The following is a 12131-nucleotide window of genomic DNA, read 5'->3' as shown; positions in this document are numbered from 1 at the left end:
GTGGTGTGTGGTATGTGGGTGGTTGTGGGTACATATGTGTATGGTGTGTGTGTAGTGTATATGTGTGTGGTGCATATGGTATGTGTGTGGCGTGTGTGGTGTGGGGTATGTGGTGTTTGGTGGTGTGTGTGTGTGGTGTTTGTATGTGTGTGTGGTGTGTGTGTGATGTATGTGTGGTATGTGTGGTGTGTGTGTGGTGTTTGTGTGTGTATGTGTGTGGTGTGTGTGTGGTGTTTGTGTGTACGTGTGTGGTGTGTGTGGTGTGTGTGGTGTTTGTGTGTACTGTGTGGTGTGTGTGGTGTGTGTGATGTGTGTGTATGTGTGTTATGTGTGTGTGTGTGTGTGATGTGTGTGTATGTGTGTTATGTGTGTGTGGTGTGTGTGGTGTTTGTGTGTACTGTGTGGTGTGTGTGGTGTGTGTGATGTGTGTGTGGTGTGTGTGATGTGTGTGTGGTGTGTGTGATGTGTGTGTATGTGTGTTATGTGTGTGTGATGTGTGTGTGGTGTTTGTGTGTGTGTATGTGTGTGATGTGTGTATTGTGTTTGTGTATGTGTGTGTGTGGTGTGTGGTGTGTGTGTGGTGTTTGTGTGTGTGTACGTGTGTGATGTGTGTGTGTGTGTAGGTGTGTGATGTGTGTGTGGTCAGTAAGGTTCTGCATGGTCTCCTTTTCATTGCCCCCCAGCAGGGCATCTGCCATGCCAACGCTGGAGCCAAAGCCCCCACCCAGGTTGCAGGTGTGGCCACCGCTGTAGCCTCCTGCCAAGAAGCAGGAGGAGGTGACCGACATGTTGCCACAGCTGCTGGCTCCCAGGAGGCTGGTGGCCCAAAAGGCACCCCCAACACTGACAGATGACATCCAGGAGAAACCCCCGCCAGGTGTCCACAGGCCGTTGACAGAGCCACAGGTGGAGAACTGGCAGATGCTGGTAGTGGTGACAACCAGGGTGTCCATGGGTCGGGTGAAGGGTCTGGTCTGGATGGAGACGGGGTAGCCCGTTATAACCAGGCTGAAGTGGGGCTCGGACCCGGGCCCTTGAATTTCAGGCCAAAACCCCAGGAGCGTATTTTGCCTCCATCCCAGCCACCCAGGGCCTGGGGCTCAGACTGGACACATCGAGAGCCTCCCCAGGGGCCCCTCCATAGCCAGAGCCCAGCCTGAGCACCAGGGCCTCTTAGTGGTCTGTTCAGACACAAAGGTGGTGGCGGGGCGCGGTGGCTCACGCCTGTAATCCCAGCACTTTGAGAGGCCGAAGCAGGTGAATCACCTGAGGTCAGGAGTTTGAGCCCAGATTGGCCAATACGGTGAAACCCCATCTCTACTAAAAATACAAAAATTAGCTGGGCATGGTGTCATGCACCTGTAATCCCAGCTACTCAGGAGGCTGAGACAGGAGAATAGCTTGAACCTGGGAAGTGGAGGTTGCAGTGAGCCGAGATTGCGCCATTGCACTCCAGCCCAGGTGACAAGAGCAAAACTCTGTCCGAAGGAAAGGGAGAGGAGGGGAGGGGAGGGGAGGGGAAGGGAGGGGAGGGGAGGGGTGGTGCTGGAGCTGTAGCCCTGGGGTAGGGTGGCCCTCCACACTCAGCCGCAGTTAGGAGGCTGAACTCATTCTTGTGTGGAGTCCGGAGAACCCAGCCCTGGGAGCCAGCCCGGGCACAGGACAAGGCTTCACAGGCCAGGAGCGCAGGAGCGGGAGGCTGGCCTGGCCCCCCACCCAGCATTCCAGGGCCCCGGGGCAAGTGTGGAGAGATCGGGGCCTGACATCATCCCCCAGGTGCAACGTGGCCCTGGCAGAGACTCCCCGTCAGAGGAGGCAGAATTAGCCTCTGACCTGTGGGAGTCCCACTCTCTTGGGATTCTTCCCAGTCCACGGGGAGATACAGCCCACAGGTTCAAGGATCCCTGTGTCTGAGGGAAACAGGCGTGGCGGCTGAACTGAGGGAGCTTTGGATCCAAGCCATTCAGGAAGTCAGTTCCAGAGCCTCCGTTCCCTCGTTTGTAAAAGGGGGATCAAGTCTTGTCTCCCAAAGTCTTTGAGGGAATCTGGAGAGATAATGACATCAGTCAGGCTCTAACAAAACAGGAAGCAGGGGTGGGGCTGGGAGCAGAGGTCTGAGACCAGAGGGTTAGGGCAGCCTCCTCGCTCACCCTAACCTGAGAAATGTCAGTCCGGAGCAGTCCTGGAGGAGGGGAGGGCAGCCCAGGAAGGCCACAAAGGAGCAGGATCTGTGCAGGAGCCAGCGTCGTGCCCCGAGGAACGGCCCCTGCAAGAGAGCAGCATGATCCACAGGCTGGCGGCTGGCACCGCTCCACCCAACAAGGAGATTAGCAGCCTAATCTCCGCGGCGCTAATGATTTAGGCGCTGCCAGGACACCAGCGTCTGCACCAGGCCTGTCTGAATGCGGAGTTTCCCAGGGCCGCCGGGGCCGCGGAACAGGAGAGGGGAGGGAAGTGCACGGGTGGCCTGGGCTCTCTGCCCGCACACGGGGACAGGGAGGGAGTTGGGTTTTCCATGTGGCCCAGAGCTCCTAGATGAGACCACACTGCTAGAAAGACTTCCTGCTCAGATGGTGGGTGGTCTCTCACGGAAAGTGCCAGCTGGGGACTGTGCCAGCTGGGAACGGCAGGAGCTATCTGGAAGACAGCGGTTGAGCCCTGACTTTACTGCTCCCGCCCATCCTGTAAAGGTGCTGGGCAGGGATGGGGGGAGGTTCGAAACCAAGGCTAGAGAGCAAGGTCAGACCACCATGAACATGAGGTTAGACATCAGGAAGGACTTCCCAGTAATCCAGGACTGTCTTCAGGGAGGAGAGAGACCCAGTAAAACCCGTGCTCACCTGAGCAGCCAGTCAGGACTACACCCGCAGGCACTCACACACAGAGACAGGAAATGAAGACCCTCCCCATCCCCATCCTCTAGTAAGAACCCCTCCCTTCCCAGGCCCCATCCTCCCCCAGGCCAGCTGGGCTGCCCAGGTAGGCCTCACTCTGGGCTCAGAAAAGGGACTGCCCCACCTTCCAGCAGCAAATGTGGGGCAGAGCCAGGGCCCTGGGGAGGGGACCAGGCCATGGGGTGCCACCACCCCTCTCCCTCCCCCTAGAGCCCACACCGCCAGTGCTCACCCTGCCTGGGAACCCCACTTCCAGAGTACCCAGACCTTAGTCTTGACGCCCAATTTGAAGGGGCAGAGAGTTTATTAACCACCTTTCCGCCTCTAAAATCACCCATGCCTCCAACCCTCAATACCACCATTTAGCCTCCACAAGCTTCCTCACCCCTGACAGGCTTTCTGCCGCCAGCCTGCTCCTCTTCCTCTCTGGGCCTCAGTTTCCCCAAGCCATTGACCCCCCACCCAGGCCCCTTTGCTTCTGCTCGTTAGAGGCTCTACTGCCTGTGAATCTCCCTCTAGCCCCCAGCCCAGAGAAGCCTCACATGCTGAGGACAGGCCGGGCCAGCCAGGCAGGAGGGCAAGCTCAGCTCGGTGCAGAGATAGAAGTGGGACCCCAGGAAGGCCTCCCCTGCCCTCCAGAGCATGGGGCTACTCCCTGACCAGGGCTAGAAAAATGCAAACATTACTCCTGAGACCCTCACAACAGTGCCTTGAGGACACCAAGGTGCAGGGTGCTTGAGCAGCGGGCAGTCGAGCGGCCCAATGTTGGCATCAGAGCCGGGCCTGGAGCAGGCCTCGGCAGGTCCCACTCTCCCAGCCAGGAAGGAAGGCCTAGCAGGGGCCGGCTGAAGGGCCACACAGAGGTCTTCGGGGCCATGGCACATCCTGTCTGGGCCTGTCCTCCACCCCCAGCAGGGAAAGGTCCCTGTCTCCCCCAAGGGGCAGCCCAGGCCTGCAGCTCCAGCAGCGGCAGCAGCCTAGCCCGCATGGAAGATGAAGGGGAAGAGAAGGAGAGGTCCAATGGCTCTTCCAGCCCCAGAGGCTGCTGGAGTCAAGCAAGGTGGGAGAGGGGGAGGACCAGGGAGGTGGCTGGGAGAATTCGCAGCTTCCCCCAGTGCCCTGGGTGCCAGCCCAGCCTGGACTCCCCCTCAGCCTCCTCTGCAGAGAGTACAGAAAAATCAGCACAGGAGAGCGCAGCACAGACGGAACCTGCCTGGAATTAGAGCAGGGGTAGGGTTTGGGGACAGTGTCCCCTAATATCACCCCTATTATGTTGTGGGGAGGCAGAGGGTGTAGAATGATCTGAGGCCCTGTGGACAGGAGATGTTCAATAGATGCATTTTTTTTTATTTTAAATAGAGATGGGGTCTCACTCTATTACTCAGGCTGGTCTCGAGCTCCTGGGCTCAAGCAATCCTCCTGCCTCTGCCTCCCAAAGTGCTGGGGTTATAGGAGTGAGTCACTGCGCCCAGCCAATAGATGCATATTGATGTTGACAAGGTCTGGCCAGGCTCAGTGGCTCACGCCTGTAATCCCAGCACTTTGGGAGGCCGAGGCTGGCAGATCACTTGAGGTCAGGAATTTGAGACCAGCCTGGCCAACATGGTGAAACCCTGACTGTACTGAACATACAAAAACAAGCCAGGCGTGGTGGCGGGCACCTCTAATCCCAAGTGGTCAGGAGGCTGAGGCAGGAGAATCACTTGAACCCGGGAGGTAGAGTTTGCAGTGAGCTGAGATCGCTCCACTGCCCTCCAGCCTGGGCGACAGAGCGAGGCTCCATCTCAAAAAAAAAAACAAAAAAACAAGGTCATGCCCCGTCTGCCCAGCTGGCCTTGGCTCCTGCAGGCCCCCCAAGCATTAATTGTCAACCCGTAGGCTGGTGCCCACCCCACACCCCACACTGCTGCCCAGAACCAGGGCGGGCTGTGTGCAGCAGGTGCTCTGTGAGTGCTTGCTGAATTGTTAGGATCACGGAGCCTGGGCGGTGACTGGGGTGGAGACAAGGTCCCAGGAAAGGGACATGGCCACCTATCCTTCCGCCCAAGGAAACGGGTCAGTATCAGGTGGTCAGGGAAAGTGAGAGGCCCAGGCGCCTGCAACAGGCTCCCAGCTGAGACCTTGGCTTGGCTGATGAGAGAACTCCAGAGACCCTCATTCCAATCCTAGTCCCTTGTCACTAGGACCCACTGGGGTCTTTCCATTTACCCCTCAGACACAGAGCCCCTGTCACCTGCAGGGCCCTTGGTGCTCACAGATCTCCTGCCCCTTGCTCACTCCCAGGCACTCCCACCCCTGGCCCAGCATCCCCTGAGAAGAGCACCCTCACCCAACCACACCTGCCGCTGGCTCGCAGGTGGAATCCCGCTTCCTCTATTCTGTTTCCTGCCTCTCTCCTGAGGCCCCAGGCGGCCCCGCCCAGATCCACCCACTAATGATTTGTGTCTGGCTGCAAAGGGCCCTGCCCTCCACCTTCCCAGGGCCCTGGGAGATTCAGGACATTGCAGGGTGCCCTGAGCCTTTGCCCCAGTTTGAAGAAACAGGGTAAGGGGATCCCCCAGGACCCCCTGCATACCCAGATCTTGGCCAGGGGCTCCCCTACTCAGGGGCGAGTGGACCCAGCCTTTCTTCCCCTCTGCATCCCTCAGTTGCCTCTGACTGGTTTCCAGGAACCGTCGGCCTGGGGTGCATCCAAGACGTAGGATACGGTCACCCAGGAACACCCCACCCTTCCAGGCAGCACAGTAGCTGTCCAGGGGCCCTTCCCAAAAGAGGGCCTGGAGGACTGAATGCCCCAGATGAGGCTCAGGGTGGGAGGATAGAGCAAGGGAGGAAGGGAGGGAAGGCTGGGGACCAGCGGGAATGGGCGGGGAGGATATCGTGGACAGGAAACCCAGGCCTCAGGGGTCATCCATGGGACACCTCACCTTGACCAGATGGCTTCGTCCCTCTGTCCTTCCCTCCCTCTGTCTTTCCCTCCCTCTGCCCTTCCCTCCCTCGTTTTCCTCGCTCTTTTCACTTCCCCCCATGACTTCCTTGGCCTGAGGGATGCATGGGGGTGAGTGAGAGGCAGAAACTCCAGTGGGTTCCCTTTTCAGGCCTGGGGCTCACACCCCCTCTCCACTCTGCCTTGCAGCCTGGCTGAGGGGGGCCCTGAGGGCCTGGGGGAATGGGATGTCAGAGACACCAAAGGGACTCCAGGCTCCTTCCCACCCTGCAGACCTCAAGCCCCCAGCTGCACCTCCCTCCCTCACCCACCTACCAGCTCGCTCCTCCCTCTGCGCACCCTGGGGAGGCTGGTTTCCCCCTGTGGATGAGAGCTCATCGGCACCTGCTCCGCAATGCTCTTGAGTGGCTTTCTCCAGGGGCAGATGGGGCCAGGCTCCCCGAAACAGAGGCTCTGTCTCTCCCCTTAAACTGAACACGTCCTCAAGGTAGCAGCCATGCCTCCCCTCAGACTGGGGACTCCCCTGACATAGGGGCTCTTTCTCCCTGATGTGAAGGGAGTCTCTCAACTCCTTGTCCTTGTATTGACCACCCAGCCCACCATAGTGTGACACACCTGACTGACCAACAAGGGAGGAGAAGCAGGGCAGGGAGGACTGGGGGAGGAGGACCAGAGCAGGGAGGAGTGGGAGAGGAGGAACAGGGGACGGAGGACTAGGAGGGTAGGACCAGCGGAAGGAGGACCAAGGGAGGAGGACCAGGGGAAGGGCATGAGGAGAGGGAGAGCTAGGGGGAAAACCAGGGGAAAGAGGACCAGGGAGGAGGACTGGGGGAGGGAGGACCAGCAGAGGAAGGACTATGGGAGAAGGACCAAGGGAGAGAGGACTAGGGGAGGGAGGACTAGGGGAGGGAGGACGAGGGGACGAGGACCAGAGCAAGTCATCGTCTATCCTTTCCTAGGGCAAAACAGGAGGACAGGGCAGGAGCATTCCTATGCAGAGGCCTGGGCTCCATGGAGTGCTCTGCCTCAGCCCCAGCCCGCCATCAAGGCCTGCTTCCTCCATCGGTGAAGCTGAGCTGCCCTCCAGCCAGCCAGGAACAAGCTCCCTCCACCAGACTCCTGCAGCGCTGTGGTCCCTGCCATCTCTGCCTCAGACCCCAGGGGTCCTGGGAGCCGTGTTATTGAACGTTTCTGGTTGACACACTTCTTTCAGCAAAGTTTCCTGGGGAGGGACCAGAGTTTCTAATCTTCACGACCACAAGGTTAGGCATTGTGTTAGCTACAATCACTCTATGAGGTCATGAAAAGAGCTCCAAGTCCAAGAACCTGGGGTCAAATCTGGACTCTTGCCCAAGTATGCTCTTGGGCAAGTCACTTTTCTTCTCTTAGCCTCAAACTCTCCTCCTCTGCAGAATGAGGGGACTAGACCTTTTTTTTTTTTTTTTTTTTTGAGACGGAGTTTCACTCATGTTGCCCAGGCTGGAGGGCAATGGCTTGATCTCGGCTCACTGCAACCTCCGTCTCCCGGGTTCAAGTGACTCTCCTGCCTCAGTCTCCAGAGCAGCTGGGATTACAAGTGCCCACCACTGCGCCCAGCTAATTTTTTCTATTTTTAGTAGAGACAGGGTTTCACCATGTTGGCCAGGCTGGGCTCAAACTCCTGACTTCAGGCGATCCGCCCACCTCAGCCTCCCAAAGTGATGAGATTACAGGTGTGAGCCACCATGCCCAGCCAGGACTAGACTTTTATAACAAACTCTTCATGAGATTAAATGAGTCAATATGTCAAAGTAGCTAGCACAGGCCTTGTAGTAACTAGCGATTCAATAAAGCTTCAGTGACTCCAAAAGTTGGCTGAGCAAAGGCTCCCTGCCATGAGAAGTCATCCTGCCCTGCCTGTGGTAGGCAGAATAATAAACCCCAAATATGCCAGGCGCAGTGGCTCACGCCTATAATCCCAGCACTTTGGGAGGCTGAGGCGGGCAGATCATGAGGCCAGGAGATCGAGACCATCCTGGCTAACATGGTGAAACCCTGTCTCTACTAATAATACAAAAAATTAGCCAGGCGTGGTGGCAAACGCCTGTAGTCCCAGCTACTGGGGAGGCTGAGGCAGAAGAATGGCATGAACCTGGGAGGCGGAGCTTGCAGTGAGCCAAGATCACGCCACTGCACTCCAGCCTGGGTGACAGAGCGAGACTCCGTCTCAAAAAATAAAATATAAAAATAAAAATAAACCCAAATATGTCCATATCTGAATCCCCAGAACCCGGAAATATACACCTTATAGGGCAAAACGGACTTTGCAGATGTGAGGCTGATGGTTCACAAAGGATCTTAACAGGAAGGAGACAGGAGTCAGGGCCCAAGAAGGAGACGTAACCAGAGAAGCAGAGGTCAGACTGATGCGCGGCCCTGAGCCAAGGAGTGCAGCAGCCTCCAGAAGCTGAAAAAGGCAAGGAACAGAGTCTCTCCTGGAGCCCGCAGAAGGAACACAGCCCTGCTGACACCTCAGTCAGCGCTCTAAGACCCATGTTGGACCTCTGGCTTTAAGTTTTTGATAATTTGTTACAACAGTAATGGAAAATGAACGCACTCTCCTAGCTCGTTCTAGCACCAGAGGTGCTAGCCTCTCACACTCCTGTTAGAATTATTGGGAGGCGGGGCCGGGCACGGCGGCTCACGCCTGTAATCCCAGCACTTTGGGAGGCCGAGCCAGGTGGATCATCTGAGGTCAGGAGTTCAAGACCAGCCTGGCCAACATGGTGAAACCCCGTCTTTACTAAAAATACTAAAATTAGCCAGGCATGATGGCAAGCGCCTGTAATCCCAGCTACTTGGGAGGCTGAGGCAGGAGAATCGCTTGAACCCAGGAGGCGGAGGTTACAGTGAGCTGAGATCACACCACTGCACTCCAGCCTGGGTAACAGAGTGAAATTCCATCACACACACAAAAAAAAGAATTACTGGGAGGCGGATCTGCTCCCCTTCTTGACTGATAATCCTTTACAGCCAAAAGATGGTTTTCTGTTCATCTTTGGACCTACTACAAGGTCTGACTCAGTGCTTTGTACACAGTAGTTGCCCTATTGATGCTTGCTGAATGGAAGCAGGCAGTAAGAGCCCAGAGCTGGACTTCATTCAGCACCTAATTGTTGCATTCATTGTGTGCAGTCACGGGGTTGGGTGCTCAGAATTCAGTACTGTGTCAGCCGAGCCCTGCCCTTAATGAGAGCAGGCCGTGAGTGAGACAGACACAGAACAGTTCAGTGCAGTGCAGTGTTTCTTGCGCAGTGACAAAGGTATGTGTGTACAGGCACCTTGGGAGGCCCAGGAGGGGAGCAACTCATTCAGACCAGGCCGCCGAGGATAGTTTCACAGGGAGGGACAGCAAAGCTCGCTTTCGAAGCCAGGGCAGCGCTTTGCCAGGCTGAGAAGACGAGGTGGAAAATCGTCCAGGTAGAGACAGGAATGCGCCTGATGTGTTTGGCAAATACCCAGAGACCCATAGCTGCATCCGCGTTTCCAGGGGGATGCAGTAGGAGTGCTGTGGAAAATGGATCTTGCAAAGAAACGCGTTTCTTCATCTCCTGTTAGTTGAGCACCTGCTCTGTGCCAGGCACTGTCTCAGCTCTAGGAATAAACACCACAAACCGCATTTTTGCTCTCGTGGAGCAGACATTCTAGCAAGAGAAATGGGCAATCAGCAAACCAACGGATGGTCCATTCTCCAAGGAAATACAAAGGGGACTATGAGTGCTTCAAAAGGCTGGGGAAGGCCTCTCCTGGGTGACAGTTGAGCGGGGAACTGAACTGTGGAAAGAGCCAGCCATGTGCAGGGAAGGACACTCCAGGAGGGGGTAGCAGCTGGTCCAAGAGCCCTGAGGCCGGACCAAGGTATTCCTTTTTGGGGAACAGAAAGTAGGGCCTGTGTGGCTGGGGTGGAGTAGGCAAAGAACACAGTCAAGCCACATCAGGTCAGGGAGGGACAGGGCTGACCCTCAGAGCAAAGGTTCTCATCCCTGATGTCCAGAGCTGATGCCTGTGGTGCTCTGAAGAGCAGGACTGAGAACCATGATCCACAGCCCATGGGCCTGGGAGCCTCACATCTTCGACAGACAGTTTTTGTTTGCTTGTTTCTCTGCACACTTCTCAGAGCCTGGAACAAGCCAATGTGTGACCCTCCACGATGCTAAGTGTTTCCCAAACTCATATGGACATGGAGCCACTTCCAGGAGAAGCTGGTGGAGCTAGGGTTCCTGGGAAACCATTTTGGAAATCTCTGGGCCAATTCATAGGTCATACAAGTGGAAGAAATGACTGGGACAAAGGTTGAAAAGGAAGACCACCATGATGGGACGCTGAAGAGTTTGGACTTTCTCCTGTATTAATAGGGAGTCGTCCAAGCCTGATTGTGTGCTGTTTTGTTCTTAATGTGTCTATTTACATAGATTTTAATCAAACAAAAGGGATGTTATCGATATCTCCAATGCTTCAGTTTCCCAGTTAATAATATCTCTTGGAAAGCCACCTCGTTCTTCTTAATCCATCATGACCATGAGCTATAATTTATCTGCTTCGTCCCTGACAACCACCTCTCTGGTCTCCAAGGCTTTTTGCTTTCCCAAGCAATGGTGTCATAAGCCTCCCTGAATGTAAAGCATGGTGAACTTTTGCAAATACATCTTCAGGGGGAAAGTTTAGCAGTGGGACGACTGGGTTAAAGGATAAATCCTTTTATACTTCGAGAGCCATTGCCAAATTTTCTTCCAGAGTAAAACAAAATGATACTTGGAGTTTGCTTTAAAATATTCTTACCTCTTCTATAAAAACTGGCAGCGGGAAAGAGAAGAAACCAAAATGGCATCATGTTGACAATTATCAAAACTGGGTGATAGGCATATGGGAGCTCATTTTGCTATTCTCTCTACTTTTGTGTACATCTGGAATTTTCCACAGTTAAAAAAAAAGTCACCTTGAAAAGTTCTACGAATTATCACCTGCCCTAATCATAACTGAGAATATCTTTCCCCTTAAACTTTCTACTAGCAATGACACCATCAAAGTTTCTTTGTTGCTGTTGTTTTCCCATTTTATCTTTTTTATTTATTTATTTATTTATTTATTTTTGAGATGGAGTTTTGCTCTTTTCACCAGGCTGGAGTGCAATGGCATGATCTCGGCTCACTGAAACCTCTGCTTCCTGGGTTCAAGTGATTCTCCTGCCTCAGCCTCCCAGGTAGCTGGGATTACAGGCATCCACCACCACACCCTGCTAATTTTTGTATTTTTAGTAGAGATGGGGTTTCACCATGTTGGACAGTCTGGTCTCAAACTCCTGACTTCAAGTTATCTGCCCGCCTTAGCCAGCCTCCCAAAGTGCTGGGATTACAGGTGTGAGCCACTGCGCCCAGCCTTTCTTTTTTTTTTTTTTTTTTTTTTTTGAGATCGGGTCTCACTCTGTCACCAAGACTGGAGTGCAATGATGGGATCACCGCTCATGGCTCACTGCAGCCTTGAACTCCTAGGCCCCAGTGATCCTCCCACCTCAGCCTCCCAAGTAGCTCAGACTACACGTGTGTGCCACCATACCTGGCTAATTTTTGTATTTTTTGTAGAGATGAGGTCTCACAATGTTGTCCAGGCTGGTCTCAAATTGCCAGGCTCAAGCTATTCTCCTGCCCCGACCTCCCCAAGTGCTGGGATTGCAGCCGTGAGCCACCGTGCCTGGCCCTTTTGTCTTTCTTCATAGTTGAAACAGATCTCTCTGTTGCGTCAGTTTCCATTTATTTAATTACGAGTAAAACTGAACTTCTGTTATAGTTTGAATGTATCCCCCAAAGTTCATGTGTTGGAAACATAATCTCCAATGCAATACTGTTGAGAAATGGGAACTTTAAGAAGAAATTAGGTCACGAGGGCAGAGATTAATGGCCTTAGACATTAATGCCTTACCAGGGGAGGGGTTAGTTATTGCAATTATGGAGGGAGTGGGATCCTGAATAAAGGATGAGTTTGGCCCCCTTCCTTCTCTGTCTGTCTCTCTCTCTCCCCCACTCCTCTCTCTACTGTTCCACCTCCTGCCATGGGATGATGCAGCATGAAGGCCCTCGCCAGATGCAGCCCCTCAACCCTGGACTTCCAGCTTCCAGAACTGTCAGAAGTAAATCTCTGTTCTCTGTTAACTCACCAGTCTCAAGTGTTCAGTTAGAGCAGCACAGAACAGACAAAGACCACATCCTTTCCTATATTTCGTGGTTGCTTCTTGTTCTCCTTCTTGTTTCTTAGGA

General features: G+C 54.4%; 1 protein-coding gene across 1 annotated transcript in view; it reads right to left on the bottom strand.

The window, feature by feature from the left end:
• The window catches only part of LOC105503151 (keratin, type I cytoskeletal 42-like), a 12149-nt gene extending 8371 nt beyond the window's left edge, over positions 1–3778 (bottom strand). Inside the window, 4 exon segments of the mRNA XM_011929942.1 lie at positions 725–1008; positions 2157–2266; positions 2378–2476; positions 3596–3778. Coding sequence (XP_011785332.1) covers positions 725–1008; positions 2157–2266; positions 2378–2476; positions 3596–3778 — 676 coding nt within the window.
• Positions 3779–12131: the final 8353 nt, after the last annotated feature.

Source organism: Colobus angolensis, unplaced genomic scaffold (assembly GCF_000951035.1).
Source record: "Colobus angolensis palliatus isolate OR3802 unplaced genomic scaffold, Cang.pa_1.0 Scaffold83, whole genome shotgun sequence".
Lineage (NCBI taxonomy): Eukaryota > Metazoa > Chordata > Mammalia > Primates > Cercopithecidae > Colobus > Colobus angolensis.
Note: the sequence above shows the minus strand (reverse complement) of the source record. Positions and strands in the feature narration are given on the sequence as shown.